General features: G+C 36.6%; 1 protein-coding gene across 1 annotated transcript in view; it reads left to right on the forward strand.

Annotated features, from left to right (window-relative positions):
* Positions 1-13332, forward strand: part of SLC44A1 (solute carrier family 44 member 1) — a 119967-nt gene that overhangs the window by 81283 nt on the left and 25352 nt on the right. Inside the window, exons 7-12 of the mRNA XM_024753681.1 lie at positions 733-822; positions 5504-5643; positions 6839-7025; positions 8139-8304; positions 10697-10853; positions 11542-11625. Coding sequence (XP_024609449.1) covers positions 733-822; positions 5504-5643; positions 6839-7025; positions 8139-8304; positions 10697-10853; positions 11542-11625 — 824 coding nt within the window. The remainder of the gene's footprint in view (positions 1-732; positions 823-5503; positions 5644-6838; positions 7026-8138; positions 8305-10696; positions 10854-11541; positions 11626-13332) is intronic.

Here is a 13332-nt window from a genome sequence, read left to right on the forward strand (position 1 = left end):
AGATTTTCATTCAAGATTTTGGCATGTTGGAATTTAGCTTGGGGTGGGTAGAGGAGTTGGTTAAATAACTCAAACTAATCTTTGCTCCTTTTTTGGAGAGCTTCTTAGTCAGGACCCCTGACCTCAGTTGAGAAGTAATGTCAGAGGAATTTTGGCTTCAGTAGTTTTCAGGATATTATTCTATAGAGTCAGACCATTTCTTGGAGTTTTAGAGGAGAAACAACTAGAAAAAGATAATATACCTTCTGGCTTGTTGACCAAACATCAGAGAAGTTGGTCCTGAAACGCATAGGTGACTCAAGGAAGTGTAGCACCTAATTTAACTGATGTCTGTCTACATGTGGTAATTTTCCCGGTCACCAACACGGCATGTCATTCTCTACACTTTGTGTGTCGGCATCTATGTTTGCATGTGAGTTCTGATGTCTTCCTGTGGCAAATCCACAACAGTTCTGTGCTGTTTTTGAGTCACCATATACATTTGCATGTATTCTTCTCTGTCATTTATAAACCCAGTTAGGTGCCTTTGGTTTTAAGTGATGCTGTTCAAGTGGTACAAGTACCAAAGTCAAAGTACAAAAGCAGCCAGTTTCCTTTCTTACCTAAACTGGAGTCATGAACTTGTCAATAGCAACAAATTATTTCCCTAGGAGAAAACAATTGAAAGAGTTTCTCTTTATATTTTCTAAAGTTTTCAAATGATATTCTGTGTGTTCTTTATCTTCCCTGCAGTTCTGTCCATGATTTTGATGGTGATAATCAGGTATATATCAAGAATACTTGTGTGGATCTTAACAATTCTGCTCATCCTGGGTTCACTTGGTAAGCTGCTTATTCCTTTGTTTTTTAGTAATTAGAATTGAGAGTTCAAGTTTGCCTTTAACAGTCCCTCAATTCAGAACTATTTTGGTTATTTTAAATAATTTTCCTCTTGTAAGGCCTGTGAATTCATTGATAAAATGTAAAGACAGGTAAGTGGATTACATTTAAGTTAGTTCACTGTGAGATCACTAAATCAAATAAAATAGGAAGGTCAGTGGCTTTTGGAATGAGAGCAAGTGATATTTTTAAAAGGGGACTAACGTTTTTCTGTCAATATCAGTTGGAGGGGGAGAGTACAACTGAAAAGAAAGGAATTGAGCCTCTGTTCTGCTCCTGCTTTTGAATTTTCACTTGATTCTTCCAGTGCTCCCTGCCTGGCAAATGAAGGGACCCTTTCTTTTTATCCTGCACTTTTTTAAGGCCTAAATCAGCCATTCTAAGGTGTTGAAATTCTTTCTGGTTGAAAAGTGTTCCTGGCAGGATAACTCTGTCGGGGTGGGGGTGTGTTTAAAATTTTGTTACTCATTTTTCTGTCTATTGACATTCTATTTTGTTTTCATTTTAGTGTTTCTAATGAAACCTTCTGGGTTTTCTGTGTTTATTGTCTTTAAAAAAAAATTTCCCCCTGCCAATTGTAAATGTCATACCTACTCATGGTATCTAACTACTTCCATGGTAGAAAATAGAAATATAGGAAAGAAAATAAAAGTTTTATTTCACATGCTACATCTTCTCTTTAAAGAGTATTTACTTTTGCCTTTAAAAATGTCATAATTATAGGGACCCACCTTCAGTTCACCAGTGTTAGCATTTGGAATCCAGACCTTGATATTCATATATATATGTATGCATGTGTGTGTGTGTGTGTGTGTGTATATGTATATAGTATAAAAACGTTTTAACCCAATATGAAACTCTTTCAGTAGGAGAATTTGCCACCATTACGTTTACCTGGTATGTTTGGTCTTACTGATGTCATCTGTTTTATGTTTTCCTTAAATTTATGCTTTCTTATTTTGTTTTCCCTATCTTTGCTGTATGGAATTGTGTTTTCTTTGGTTATTTTCACCCTGGCTTTGGATGGTATAATTTTATTTGCACTTCTTCAGTTGGTAACCCATACATTTTCAGAAAATATTCTTCAGTCTAGAATTCTATAATTATTAAAGGCTGAAATGAAACAATACTTGTTGAGGTCCCCCCCCTTTAAATTTAGCATAAACTTTCCTTCCTGTCTAATCCTACTCTCTTCTGCCCACTCGCACTTTTTAGCTCTTGTTAAATATTCTGAGTGTTCGTTATTCAGGTTATTATTAAACTTAAAATATTATTTGTTGTACTATATCTTTTCAAAGAATCTTGCTTACCTTTGCCTTGAGGAGTTTCATAATTATATTTGTTTAAGTTCTCCTGTCCTGATTTTAGTGAGAACTACTGGTCCTGTTTTTATTTTTATTTTTTTTTAATTTTTATTTTATATTGGAGTATAGTTGATTTACAATATTGTGTTAGTTTCAGGTGTACAGCAAAGTGATTCAGTTATACTGGTCCTGTTTTTATAAACGTTCATTCGTGAGTTCTAAATTTCAGTTCGTATTTGTTTTGACTGGAATCTGAGTTCAAGTAACTTATTCATGAAAGACTTACGGGTTGTAATATTCTGAATTCTTGGTTATCTAAGATTGCCTTTGCCTTCACATGTGAATATTGAATTTGTTGCATATAAAAGTCTTAAGATACAGTATATTGCCTTATGTCTGTACTTCATTTCAGAGAACTTTGAGACCAGTCTAAATTTTGTTCCTGTGCCCATAACCTATCTCACTTACCTAGATGTTTATATAATTTTTAACTTATCCTTACAACTTAAAATTTTTGTCTAGTTCAGAATCTTAACTCAGTTTGCCTATGATCTCTTTTTTTGGGGAATCTTTTTCAACTTTGAAAAGTTTACTTTATTTCTATACTTGTTTCTTGTTTCCATCCTGGTGGTTTTCTCTTTAAGATCCTTCTTACTCTCCTGCTATCATCTCCTAAATTATCATTTTAATCCTTTTGTCATTTTCTTTACATTGAGGAAGAACTCTTCGAGTTTATCTACCATATCACTGATTTTGTTTTCCTTGGTGTCAGTCTGTACTTGACTAGTTAATTTTGTTATCCCAATTTCATCTTATTTGTAGGTCTTCCTTCTCTCAGCCATCTTCCTTTTCATTTCAGTTTGTAGCCTTCAAATCTAATTCTGTGTTTAGATGATGTCTTAGTCAGTTTGGGCTGCTGTAACAAAGTACCACAAGACTGGATGCCTTATAAACAACAAACATTTATTTCTCACAGTTCTGGAGGCTGGGGAGTCTAAGATCAAGGCACCAGCAGATTCGGCATCTGGTGAGGGCCATCTTCCTGTTTCCGGCCATCTGATTGCTGTGTCCTCACATAGCAGAAGAGGGAAGGAGCTTTCTGGGGTCTCTTTTATAAGGGCACTAATCCCATTCATGAGGGCTCCACATTTATGGTCTCATCATCTTCTAAAGGCCCCACCTCCAAATATACCATATTGGGGATTAGGATTTCAGTAGATGGGTTTTGGGGAGACACAGCATTCAGTTCATAACAGATGGATAGCTTTTATAATAAAAGTAGATTTGAATCCCAGCTCTCCCACTTACCAAGTATGTGACATTTGGCATGCTGCTGAAATTTCCTAAATTTCAATTTCATCATTTGCAAAGTGGAGCTAATAATACCCACTTAATAGCATTGTGTTTAAATGTGGTTGCAACTCTTTGTGCTAATTCCTGACACAAGTTTAAATGTTTAATTAATGATATCTACTGTGGATGTTATGAACAATGCCCTTGATGTCATCATTATTATCTCATTCTATTTTCCTTGAACTTCAGGCTTTCTCTCAACTTTTTATTTCTGTTTGTAGAGAACGTATTTTATCCCATTTTTTGAGGATATTAAACAGTTTTCCAAACAGTTTTCTTGTACCTTTAAGATTCCAAAATGGAAGTAGCCTTTCCCTTTCTCTGAAATATTCTTCATAGACTCATGGTTGTTTTGGTTTGTTTAATCATCTTCCATAGAAGAAAAATTCATGCTTAATATTTGCCAACAGGTAGTTGGAATTTCCCTTTGACACTATTATTCACTCTTGACTTGAGTGCACATGGAGGTCAGGTTGATTTGCATAGATCTCAGCCCAGTTGCTTCTCTCCCAGGCATTCATCTCATCCACCGATACATACACATCACTACTCTGAATCTTCCACTTCCTTACCGTGGCCTACAAGGCCTTGCAGTATGATCTGGTGCCCAGCTCCCTCTCTGCACACATCTCTTACTGCTTTCCCCATTGCTCATTGCTGTAGCTCTAGTGGCCTCCTCTTTTCTTGCCTGCCAGGCATGGCCCATATCAGCATCTTAGAACTTGCTGTTTCCTCTTGCCTGGAACACTCTTAGATAGGTTCGTAGATTGCTTTCTCCCTGTCTTTGATTCTTTTGCTCCAATATCGTCTCACCCCAGTGAGGCCTTGCTTATATAAAATTGTAATGCTTTCCCAGCGCTAGCACTTTCTATCCCTTACTGGCAGCTTTTTTCTTAGATTTAATATACTCTATTTTCACTTGTTTCCTTGTTTTTTTTTGTTTCCCCGTTACTATATACGCTGCATGAGAGTTGATGTTGGTTTTTCACCGTTCTATCCCCAGCCCCTAGAACAGTAGGTGCTGTAGGCACTCAAAGTGTTTGTCGAGTGGGTTGAATGAAGGTGTCCAAACCAGCTCTCTTATATGGAGGCAGGTCTGCCTCCCTCTTCAGTCTAGATCTCAGAATCTCTGAACCAGTCATAGAGATAAAAATTCCCATCCCTAGTGCCCACTGCTCTCCAGCTATCAAAGATTTCCTATCTTTTTTTTTTTTTTTTTACATCTTTATTGGGGTATAATTGCTTTACAATGGTGTGTTAGTTTCTGCTTTATAACACAGTGAATCAGTTATACATACACATATGTTCCCATATCTTTTCCCTCTTGCGTCTCCCTCCCTCCCACCCTCCCTATCCCACCCCTCCAGGCGGTCACAAAGCACCGAGCTGATCTCCCTGTGCTATGCGGCTGCTTCCCACTAGCTAAAAGATATCCTATCTTTGTTCCTACCTTTGGTGGGAACCACTCATTTGATCTTCATTTATTCATGGTACAAATATTTCATCAACTGCACGAGTGTCTCCTCACTAGGCACTGGGGTTAGTGTACAACAGAGAAGATCTTTGCCTTCCTCAGCTTCATTGCTGATTTCTGTAACCCTTGCTTGCTTCCCACAGGCTCCGTAGTTTAAGCAGGCGCTGAGGCTCTCTTTGTGACCAGTTCCTCTCAGGGGTGTCTGTCCTTGCTGGCTCTCTCTCAGCTTCAGAGTTGATAATAAATACAGTTAAAGGAAGTTTATTTGTTACAGTGAGAGATTTGTAAGTGCCTAATGTGGAAGATGTAAGTGGAGTCATTGGCGTTCCCCTTATGCTGGCAAAAAGTTACAGCCACGCACCTCCCAGCCAAATGGATTGTTGCTGTGTTAGTCCACGTTGATGTATAGGAAGGGGCCAGAAAATTGAGGATTTATGTTACACATTTTCTTGTGCCAGTTATTGCAAAAACAATTGTTTTTTTTTGTCTCCAGGTGGCACAGGTGTACTATGGTGGCTATATGCAAAGCAAAGAAAGTCTCCCAAAGAAACAGTTATCCCTGAACAGCTTCAGGTAGCTGAAGACAATCTTCGGGCCCTCCTCATCTATGCCATTTCAGCTACAGTGTTCACAGTGAGTACAGGCCTTGGTGTATCTTTCAGGTTTATGTTTTAATTTATAGATCATTAATGAAGCAGAAACTCATGCTTAGCCATTGCATGCCTAACCATGATCCCGATTGGATGAAATCTCTGCCCCACAGTGTATGACATACTCAGAAGTCTTCAGAAGGCTCCCCTAAATGATGAGTGCTATTTTATGTGACATTTTATTCTGTGCTGCCTGCTTTTTGAGAGGGAATTTTCACCTAGAGTATTAATTATCATTTTCTGGTAAGAACATACATCTTATTGTCATGAGATAGTATAATTATAGAAAAGTCTATTAAGAAATAGGCTACCTAGTGTCATTCCATCTACGTATTCACTAATTATTTCCCATTTTTCCCTTTTAAACTTTTAACAACATTATTTTAAAAAGAGAGGTGAGCTTCACTAACTAGTATCATTATTATAATAACTGCAGGAAAATGATTCATTAACATGTGGTTCAATAATCTATATTCATATCTTTGGTTCATCTCCTTCTCCTCTCTGAAAAAAGGGGGAAAAAATCTCAGTCCACTTCTTGGAGCAATCCCAAGCTTTTCATTGAGCATCAGAAACCAAAAATAAAGCCATCGTAAAACCATTGGTGCCAAAAGATTTTTGTTTGCTATCATTGTACAAATATTTATTCATCATCTTTTAAGTACAGTTCTCTGCGCCAGGTGCCAGGGCAGAGTGGGGAGTGACAAAGGATAAATTTGACATGGACCCTGCTTGTAAGGTGCTTTTGGTCCAACAAGGGAGATGAGGTATAAGTTCTCTGTGCTTTTGTGGTCATAGCATATCGTCTTTTTCCCTATTTTCAGAGTGGCAAGCATGTATCTATTTAAATAAATTAAGAGTCTCATCCTGCTGACAAGCAACACGTTTTGATTCATAACGAGTGGAAAAAGGGAAAGTAGAAGAATTAATACATCTAGGATATATTAATAAATTGAGAAACTCTTTTATGTTTAGCTTTAAAAGACATTTTCAATATATAATGAAAAATAAGGGCTGCAAGAGAGATACAGACTGTTAAAGCGTTATTGGGATTCAGAGAATGACACATCCCCATTTTGGAATGAAAGGTTATGTTAAAAATTTTCCACCATTGTTCAGTTTCTGTTTTTACTGCTTAAAACAGTAGCTGGAATCTTTCCATGTGTTCTCTCCTACAGGTTATCTTGTTCCTCATAATGTTAGTCATGCGCAAGCGGGTTGCTCTCACCATCGCCTTGTTCCACGTGGCTGGCAAGGTTTTCATTCACTTGCCACTGCTAGTCTTCCAACCCTTTTGGACTTTCCTTGCTCTTGTTCTGTTCTGGGTGTATTGGATCATGACACTTCTCTTTCTTGGCACTACCGGTAAGAAGACATGTTACTTCTTTCTTTTAGTAATGAAACTGATTTGCATTAAAATATTTTAAAACATCAGAGAGATATAATTCTTAAGACATTTATGGACTAAGGTCTAACAACCGTCAGAATTAGCAATGGTTATGGCTCGGCTCTTCAATAACATATTCCCCGTTCATGATTTTTAGAACATCCCAGCAAAATGAGTCTAAACCAGGTAGGGCCTGAAATCATATCCAGTTTCAAGATGGTTATGGATTTGAAGTAAGTTCCTGTACTGACTCAGACATTTGGATTCATTCTGAGATGAACTAATGAATGCAGTGCTGCTCTGGAATTGCCTCAGACTCCAGTTATAGCCACAGATGAACTTGCTTCCTTGGGACTTTCTAGTTTGGAAATGACCTGAACCTATGTAGAGCTAGTACGGATACAGTTCACAGTTAGGCTCTCAAGACTTGCTTGTAGCCACACTTAATATCGAAGGTTATGTATGTCTAAATGGAATTAATTATGAGGAGCGGTATAAGGATAGGAAGCTTATATGTAACTTCTTTGGCCATTCAGCACACCATCACCAATTGAAAATAATCTTAATTTCTGTACTTTGCTAATAATTTAGGTCTATAATTATTGGACAAGTAATTAATACCTCTGAAAAAAAATTGAAGTGTTTGAAAATTCATGCCTACACTAAATAACTGATAATGCGGTAGGAACTATATTCAGGGACTTCCCTGGTGGTCCAGTGGCTAAGACTCTGAGCTCCCAATGCAGGGGGCCCAGGTTCGATCCCTGGTCAGAGAACTAGATCCCACATACCTCAACTAAAGATCCCACACGCGGCAACGAAGATCCTATGTGCCGCAGTTAAGACCCAGTGCAGCCAAATAGATAAATAAATAAATATTAAAACAAAAAACTATATTCAAATAGAACTTTTAAAAGCTATATATGATGGCTTTGAGGGTCCCTTAATGTAATAGCACTGTGATCATGAAGTCAGTGGTTTGGGGATAGGGACGTATTGTTGGAAATTAGATTAATCTCTTAGATTTAATAGCCGTACTTATTGGTTTATGCTTTATGTGCTCCTTCTTTCCTTCTTTGATATTTTCCTAGGCAGCGCTGTTAAGAATGACCAAGGCTTTGTGGAGTTCAAAGTTTCTGGGCCTCTGCAATACATGTGGTGGTACCATGTGGTGGGTCTGATTTGGATCAGTGAATTTATTCTAGCCTGTCAACAGATGACTGTGGCAGGAGCTGTGGTAACATACTATTTTACTAGGTGAGAATTTATACTTGTCAGAAAACTTAACTTGTAACTACATGGATGGACCTAGAGGGTATTATGCTAAGTGAAATAAGTCAGACAGAGAAAGATAATAACTTAACTTGTAACTACATGGATGGACCTAGAGGGTATTATGCTAAGTGAAATAAGTCAGGAAGAGAAAGATAGTAACTCTGTATAGTGACCGATGATAACTAGACTTATTGTGGTGATCATTTTGTAATGTATAGAAATATTGAATCACTATGTTGTACACCCAGAACTAACATAGTGTTGTAGGTTAATTAAAAAAAGAAAGAAAGAAAGAAAACTTAAGATCATCTAAGTGGTTTTGTCTAAAGGAAATGGAACTGAGACCGGTAAGAGTTCCATTTCTTTAAAAAGTAATTGGAAGTGAATATAACAAAATCATTCTGTGAGGTAGGAAAATGGGAGGTTATTATTTTATTCTTTATACTCTTCTGTAGCTTTCTCAAAAAATTAATTAGAACCGCAGGTCATGCTACACTTAAATTACATTTAGCAGAAGAACGAATCTTGTAGTAGTGTCTTATGTACTTTTGCTTTATATAAACGTCCATCAAAGGATAACAAGTCTTTTTAATGTGTATGGATCAGAGCAAGTATTGTGACTTCCTTTCCTAACTTCATAGCTGAATATACACTACAATAGGCCTTATAGTTTTCTATTATAATGAGGTGCCAGGCCTAACATCTTTTTAAGTTCCATTATCTGATTCTACAATTAACCCCATAACTATTTGCTAATAAGAGCTTTCAAAGCACAGTTTTATATAACTTAAAGTGTTACAGCGTAAGAACCCCATGAAACTACCATAAAGAAATGAAACATTGATTTTACATGGTACATCTGTAGCGTTTATATTACTTTGCCATTTTGTCATAGAGCTAGAATAAGAAAAATGAACTAATTTTTCACTCTTTTGCACTCTAAACCATTTCTGTGTTTCCATCTTGGTCTCTTATATAGGGATAAAAGGAAACTAAAGATCCCACACGCGGCAACGAAGATCCTATGTGCCGCAGTTAAGACCCAGTGCAGCCAAATAGATAAATAAATAAATATTAAAACAAAAAACTATATTCAAATAGAACTTTTAAAAGCTATATATGATGGCTTTGAGGGTCCCTTAATGTAATAGCACTGTGATCATGAAGTCAGTGGTTTGGGGATAGGGACGTATTGTTGGAAATTAGATTAATCTCTTAGATTTAATAGCCGTACTTATTGGTTTATGCTTTATGTGCTCCTTCTTTCCTTCTTTGATATTTTCCTAGGCAGCGCTGTTAAGAATGACCAAGGCTTTGTGGAGTTCAAAGTTTCTGGGCCTCTGCAATACATGTGGTGGTACCATGTGGTGGGTCTGATTTGGATCAGTGAATTTATTCTAGCCTGTCAACAGATGACTGTGGCAGGAGCTGTGGTAACATACTATTTTACTAGGTGAGAATTTATACTTGTCAGAAAACTTAACTTGTAACTACATGGATGGACCTAGAGGGTATTATGCTAAGTGAAATAAGTCAGGAAGAGAAAGATAGTAACTCTGTATAGTGACCGATGATAACTAGACTTATTGTGGTGATCATTTTGTAATGTATAGAAATATTGAATCACTATGTTGTACACCCAGAACTAACATAGTGTTGTAGGTTAATTAAAAAAAGAAAGAAAGAAAGAAAACTTAAGATCATCTAAGTGGTTTTGTCTAAAGGAAATGGAACTGAGACCGGTAAGAGTTCCATTTCTTTAAAAAGTAATTGGAAGTGAATATAACAAAATCATTCTGTGAGGTAGGAAAATGGGAGGTTATTATTTTATTCTTTATACTCTTCTGTAGCTTTCTCAAAAAATTAATTAGAACCGCAGGTCATGCTACACTTAAATTACATTTAGCAGAAGAACGAATCTTGTAGTAGTGTCTTATGTACTTTTGCTTTATATAAACGTCCATCAAAGGATAACAAGTCTTTTTAATGTGTATGGATCAGAGCAAGTATTGTGACTTCCTTTCCTAACTTCATAGCTGAATATACACTACAATAGGCCTTATAGTTTTCTATTATAATGAGGTGCCAGGCCTAACATCTTTTTAAGTTCCATTATCTGATTCTACAATTAACCCCATAACTATTTGCTAATAAGAGCTTTCAAAGCACAGTTTTATATAACTTAAAGTGTTACAGCGTAAGAACCCCATGAAACTACCATAAAGAAATGAAACATTGATTTTACATGGTACATCTGTAGCGTTTATATTACTTTGCCATTTTGTCATAGAGCTAGAATAAGAAAAATGAACTAATTTTTCACTCTTTTGCACTCTAAACCATTTCTGTGTTTCCATCTTGGTCTCTTATATAGGGATAAAAGGAATTTGCCATTTACACCTATTTTGGCATCGGTGAATCGCCTTATTCGTTATCACCTTGGTACTGTGGCGAAAGGATCTTTCATTATCACATTAGTCAAAATTCCACGAATGATCCTTATGTACATTCACAGTCAGCTCAAAGGAAAGGTAAGGAAAAACCCTTTTCTGGACTTTCTGTGGGCAAATTCCAGAACTTCAGTTCTGCATGTAGCAAAGTTCCCAGCGATATTAAGTCCAAGTGCAAATGTTTTTTTCAAAGTCCTTGCCTAGTAGAATCTAATTCTTCCCTTTTGTCTCCCACTCTTGCACTCTGTAGTTTCCCCAAATGTCTTGTGCTTCTCTTCCTCTGTGTGGACTCAACACACTTTCTTCCTTGGAACCTCCTTTCTGTCCTTGACTGCAGAAATACCATGCATTTCTACATAGCTTAGCTCAAATGCCCCCTCTTCCTAGAAGCCTCCCCGGAGTCCTCTCACCTCCCAAGTGATGTCTTCTCTCTCTCTTCTCCACTCTCATAGCACTAGTATCTATATCATATTCTGATTCTAATTGTTGTTATGTTTAGCGCTTTTTTTTTCTCCTACTAGATTATAAGTTCCTTGTTGGTCTCATATACCTTATATCTTGTATGCAATAGGTACTAAGTAAATGTTGAATTGAACTGATTAAAAATAATTCAGCCATTACATTTTGAGGAAAAAAAGGGTGAGTGTGGAGGCTTTGAAGCATAGGTTGTGATTTTTCTTAATTTTTATTTTTCTAAAATTTAGAATATTCTATATGATACGGTTTGATTCTTTGGTCTTTAATTATTTCCATTTTTCATTCTTTCCAGGAAAATGCTTGTGCTCGATGTGTGCTGAAATCTTGCATTTGTTGCCTTTGGTGTCTTGAAAAGTGCCTAAATTATTTAAATCAGGTAAAATGTTTTTTTTGGTTTTTTATTTTTTTGTTTGTTTGTTTTTAATTGTCATATCCTTTCTATGTTTCTTTTCTTTTAATTGGGTTATAGTTGTTTTACAATGTTGTGTTAATTTCTACTGTACAGTGGAGTTCCCTGTGCTATACAGCAGGTTCTTATTAGTTATCTGTTTTATACATATTAGTGTATATATGCCAATCCCAGTCTCCCAATTCATCCCCCACCCGGCGCCAAGGTAAAATGTTTTAAAAATACATTTAACATTCACTTTCAAAGATAGGTTCATTGTTTCTTCTTCCAAGATAAAGTTATTGAACTTAGGTGAAAGATGTTTTGTTTTTCTCATGGTGTTATACATTGTACCTCGATCACGTATAACTGTTTCAATCATATTCTTGTTTTTAAACGTAATATATGTTCTTACCAAGGCTTATTATTAATTAATTGTAGTACATTGATAAAATATTATTAGTGTCCATCATTCAGGAAAGACATTTATCTCTTATCCCTTAATTCACATCCTTTCATCTTTGATCTTCTCTGAGAATCTGTCTACTCTAGCCATAGTTCTTTAATTCTTTTAATGCTTTTTGAAAGGTTTAGTGAAAAGCTGTTGTGACACTTGCTCCTTTTTGCAACTGTCTACTATTGTTCAAAACTAGCATGCTCTGTAGGCCGTGGGGTTTTTTTTGTTTTCGTTTTTTGTCTAACTGCGGAAGACTATGATACTGGCCTGGAAAATATTATCAAAGGAGGTGCTGTTTCTAAGGTCAAATGGAGGGATTGATACTTATGGGGTAACAGTTCTTAGCGGAGTGGGTCTGTCTTTCTGTATCTGAGCATGTAGGACTCTTGCTGTGAAGTACTCTGTTCATCTGGGTTTGTTTGTTTGTCTTTTAACCACTTTTCTCCAGTCGCTGAAAATCAATTCTAATGTACGCTGTGAAGTACTCTGTTCATCTGGGTTTGTTTGTTTGTTTGTCTTTTAACCACTTTTCTCCAGTCGCTGAAAATCAATTCTAATGTACTGATGCCCTCATCTAATGGACCAAAGATAAAAATTGACTTTCTCACCATTTACCTTTAAGTGATTGCAGGGTAGCATTGCACTTTCCATTCACTCACGGGTAGTCAAAGGGTAGGAGTCCTGTGGTGATGGTGTTGAGCTTGCCTGGAGTTTGCTTTATTGGAGTTTTATGGTTAATATGATAAAGTAGGTATGACATTTCATTAGCAAAATACATTCTTGTAGCTCATCATACTCTATGGATGTAAAGCATTTGGAAGGTTATTATTAAAATAATTAGTAACAGCCACAACATTCTGAAAAATTATGTCCTTTAAAATTCGGTTTGGGACCAAGTCATCTTCATCAAAAAAGTTGATGATGCACTAAAGATAATCATCATTACATTTTGTATCTGTCACTAAATAGCTTATTCTCAGAGATATGGGCTAACCTCAGCTCTGTTTTCAGTTCCCACAGGTACCTTTTGCTCTCGCAGTTTCCAAAATGTTCAGGGAATAACTTCCTTCCAATGCTTGACTGACTCTTACTGATCCTTAATGATTCTTCCTGAGCATCACCTCTAAGGAACTTTCCCTCATTACCCCAGCCCCTCCTCTGACTTTCCACAACACCAGTTCATACCTCTGTGAAAACACTAAGAACACTATATGGGAGTTGTCTGTTCACTTCATCTC

This window comes from Neophocaena asiaeorientalis, unplaced genomic scaffold, assembly GCF_003031525.2.
Source record: "Neophocaena asiaeorientalis asiaeorientalis breed wild unplaced genomic scaffold, Neophocaena_asiaeorientalis_V1.1 scaffold342, whole genome shotgun sequence".
NCBI classification, from domain to species: Eukaryota; Metazoa; Chordata; class Mammalia; order Artiodactyla; family Phocoenidae; genus Neophocaena; species Neophocaena asiaeorientalis.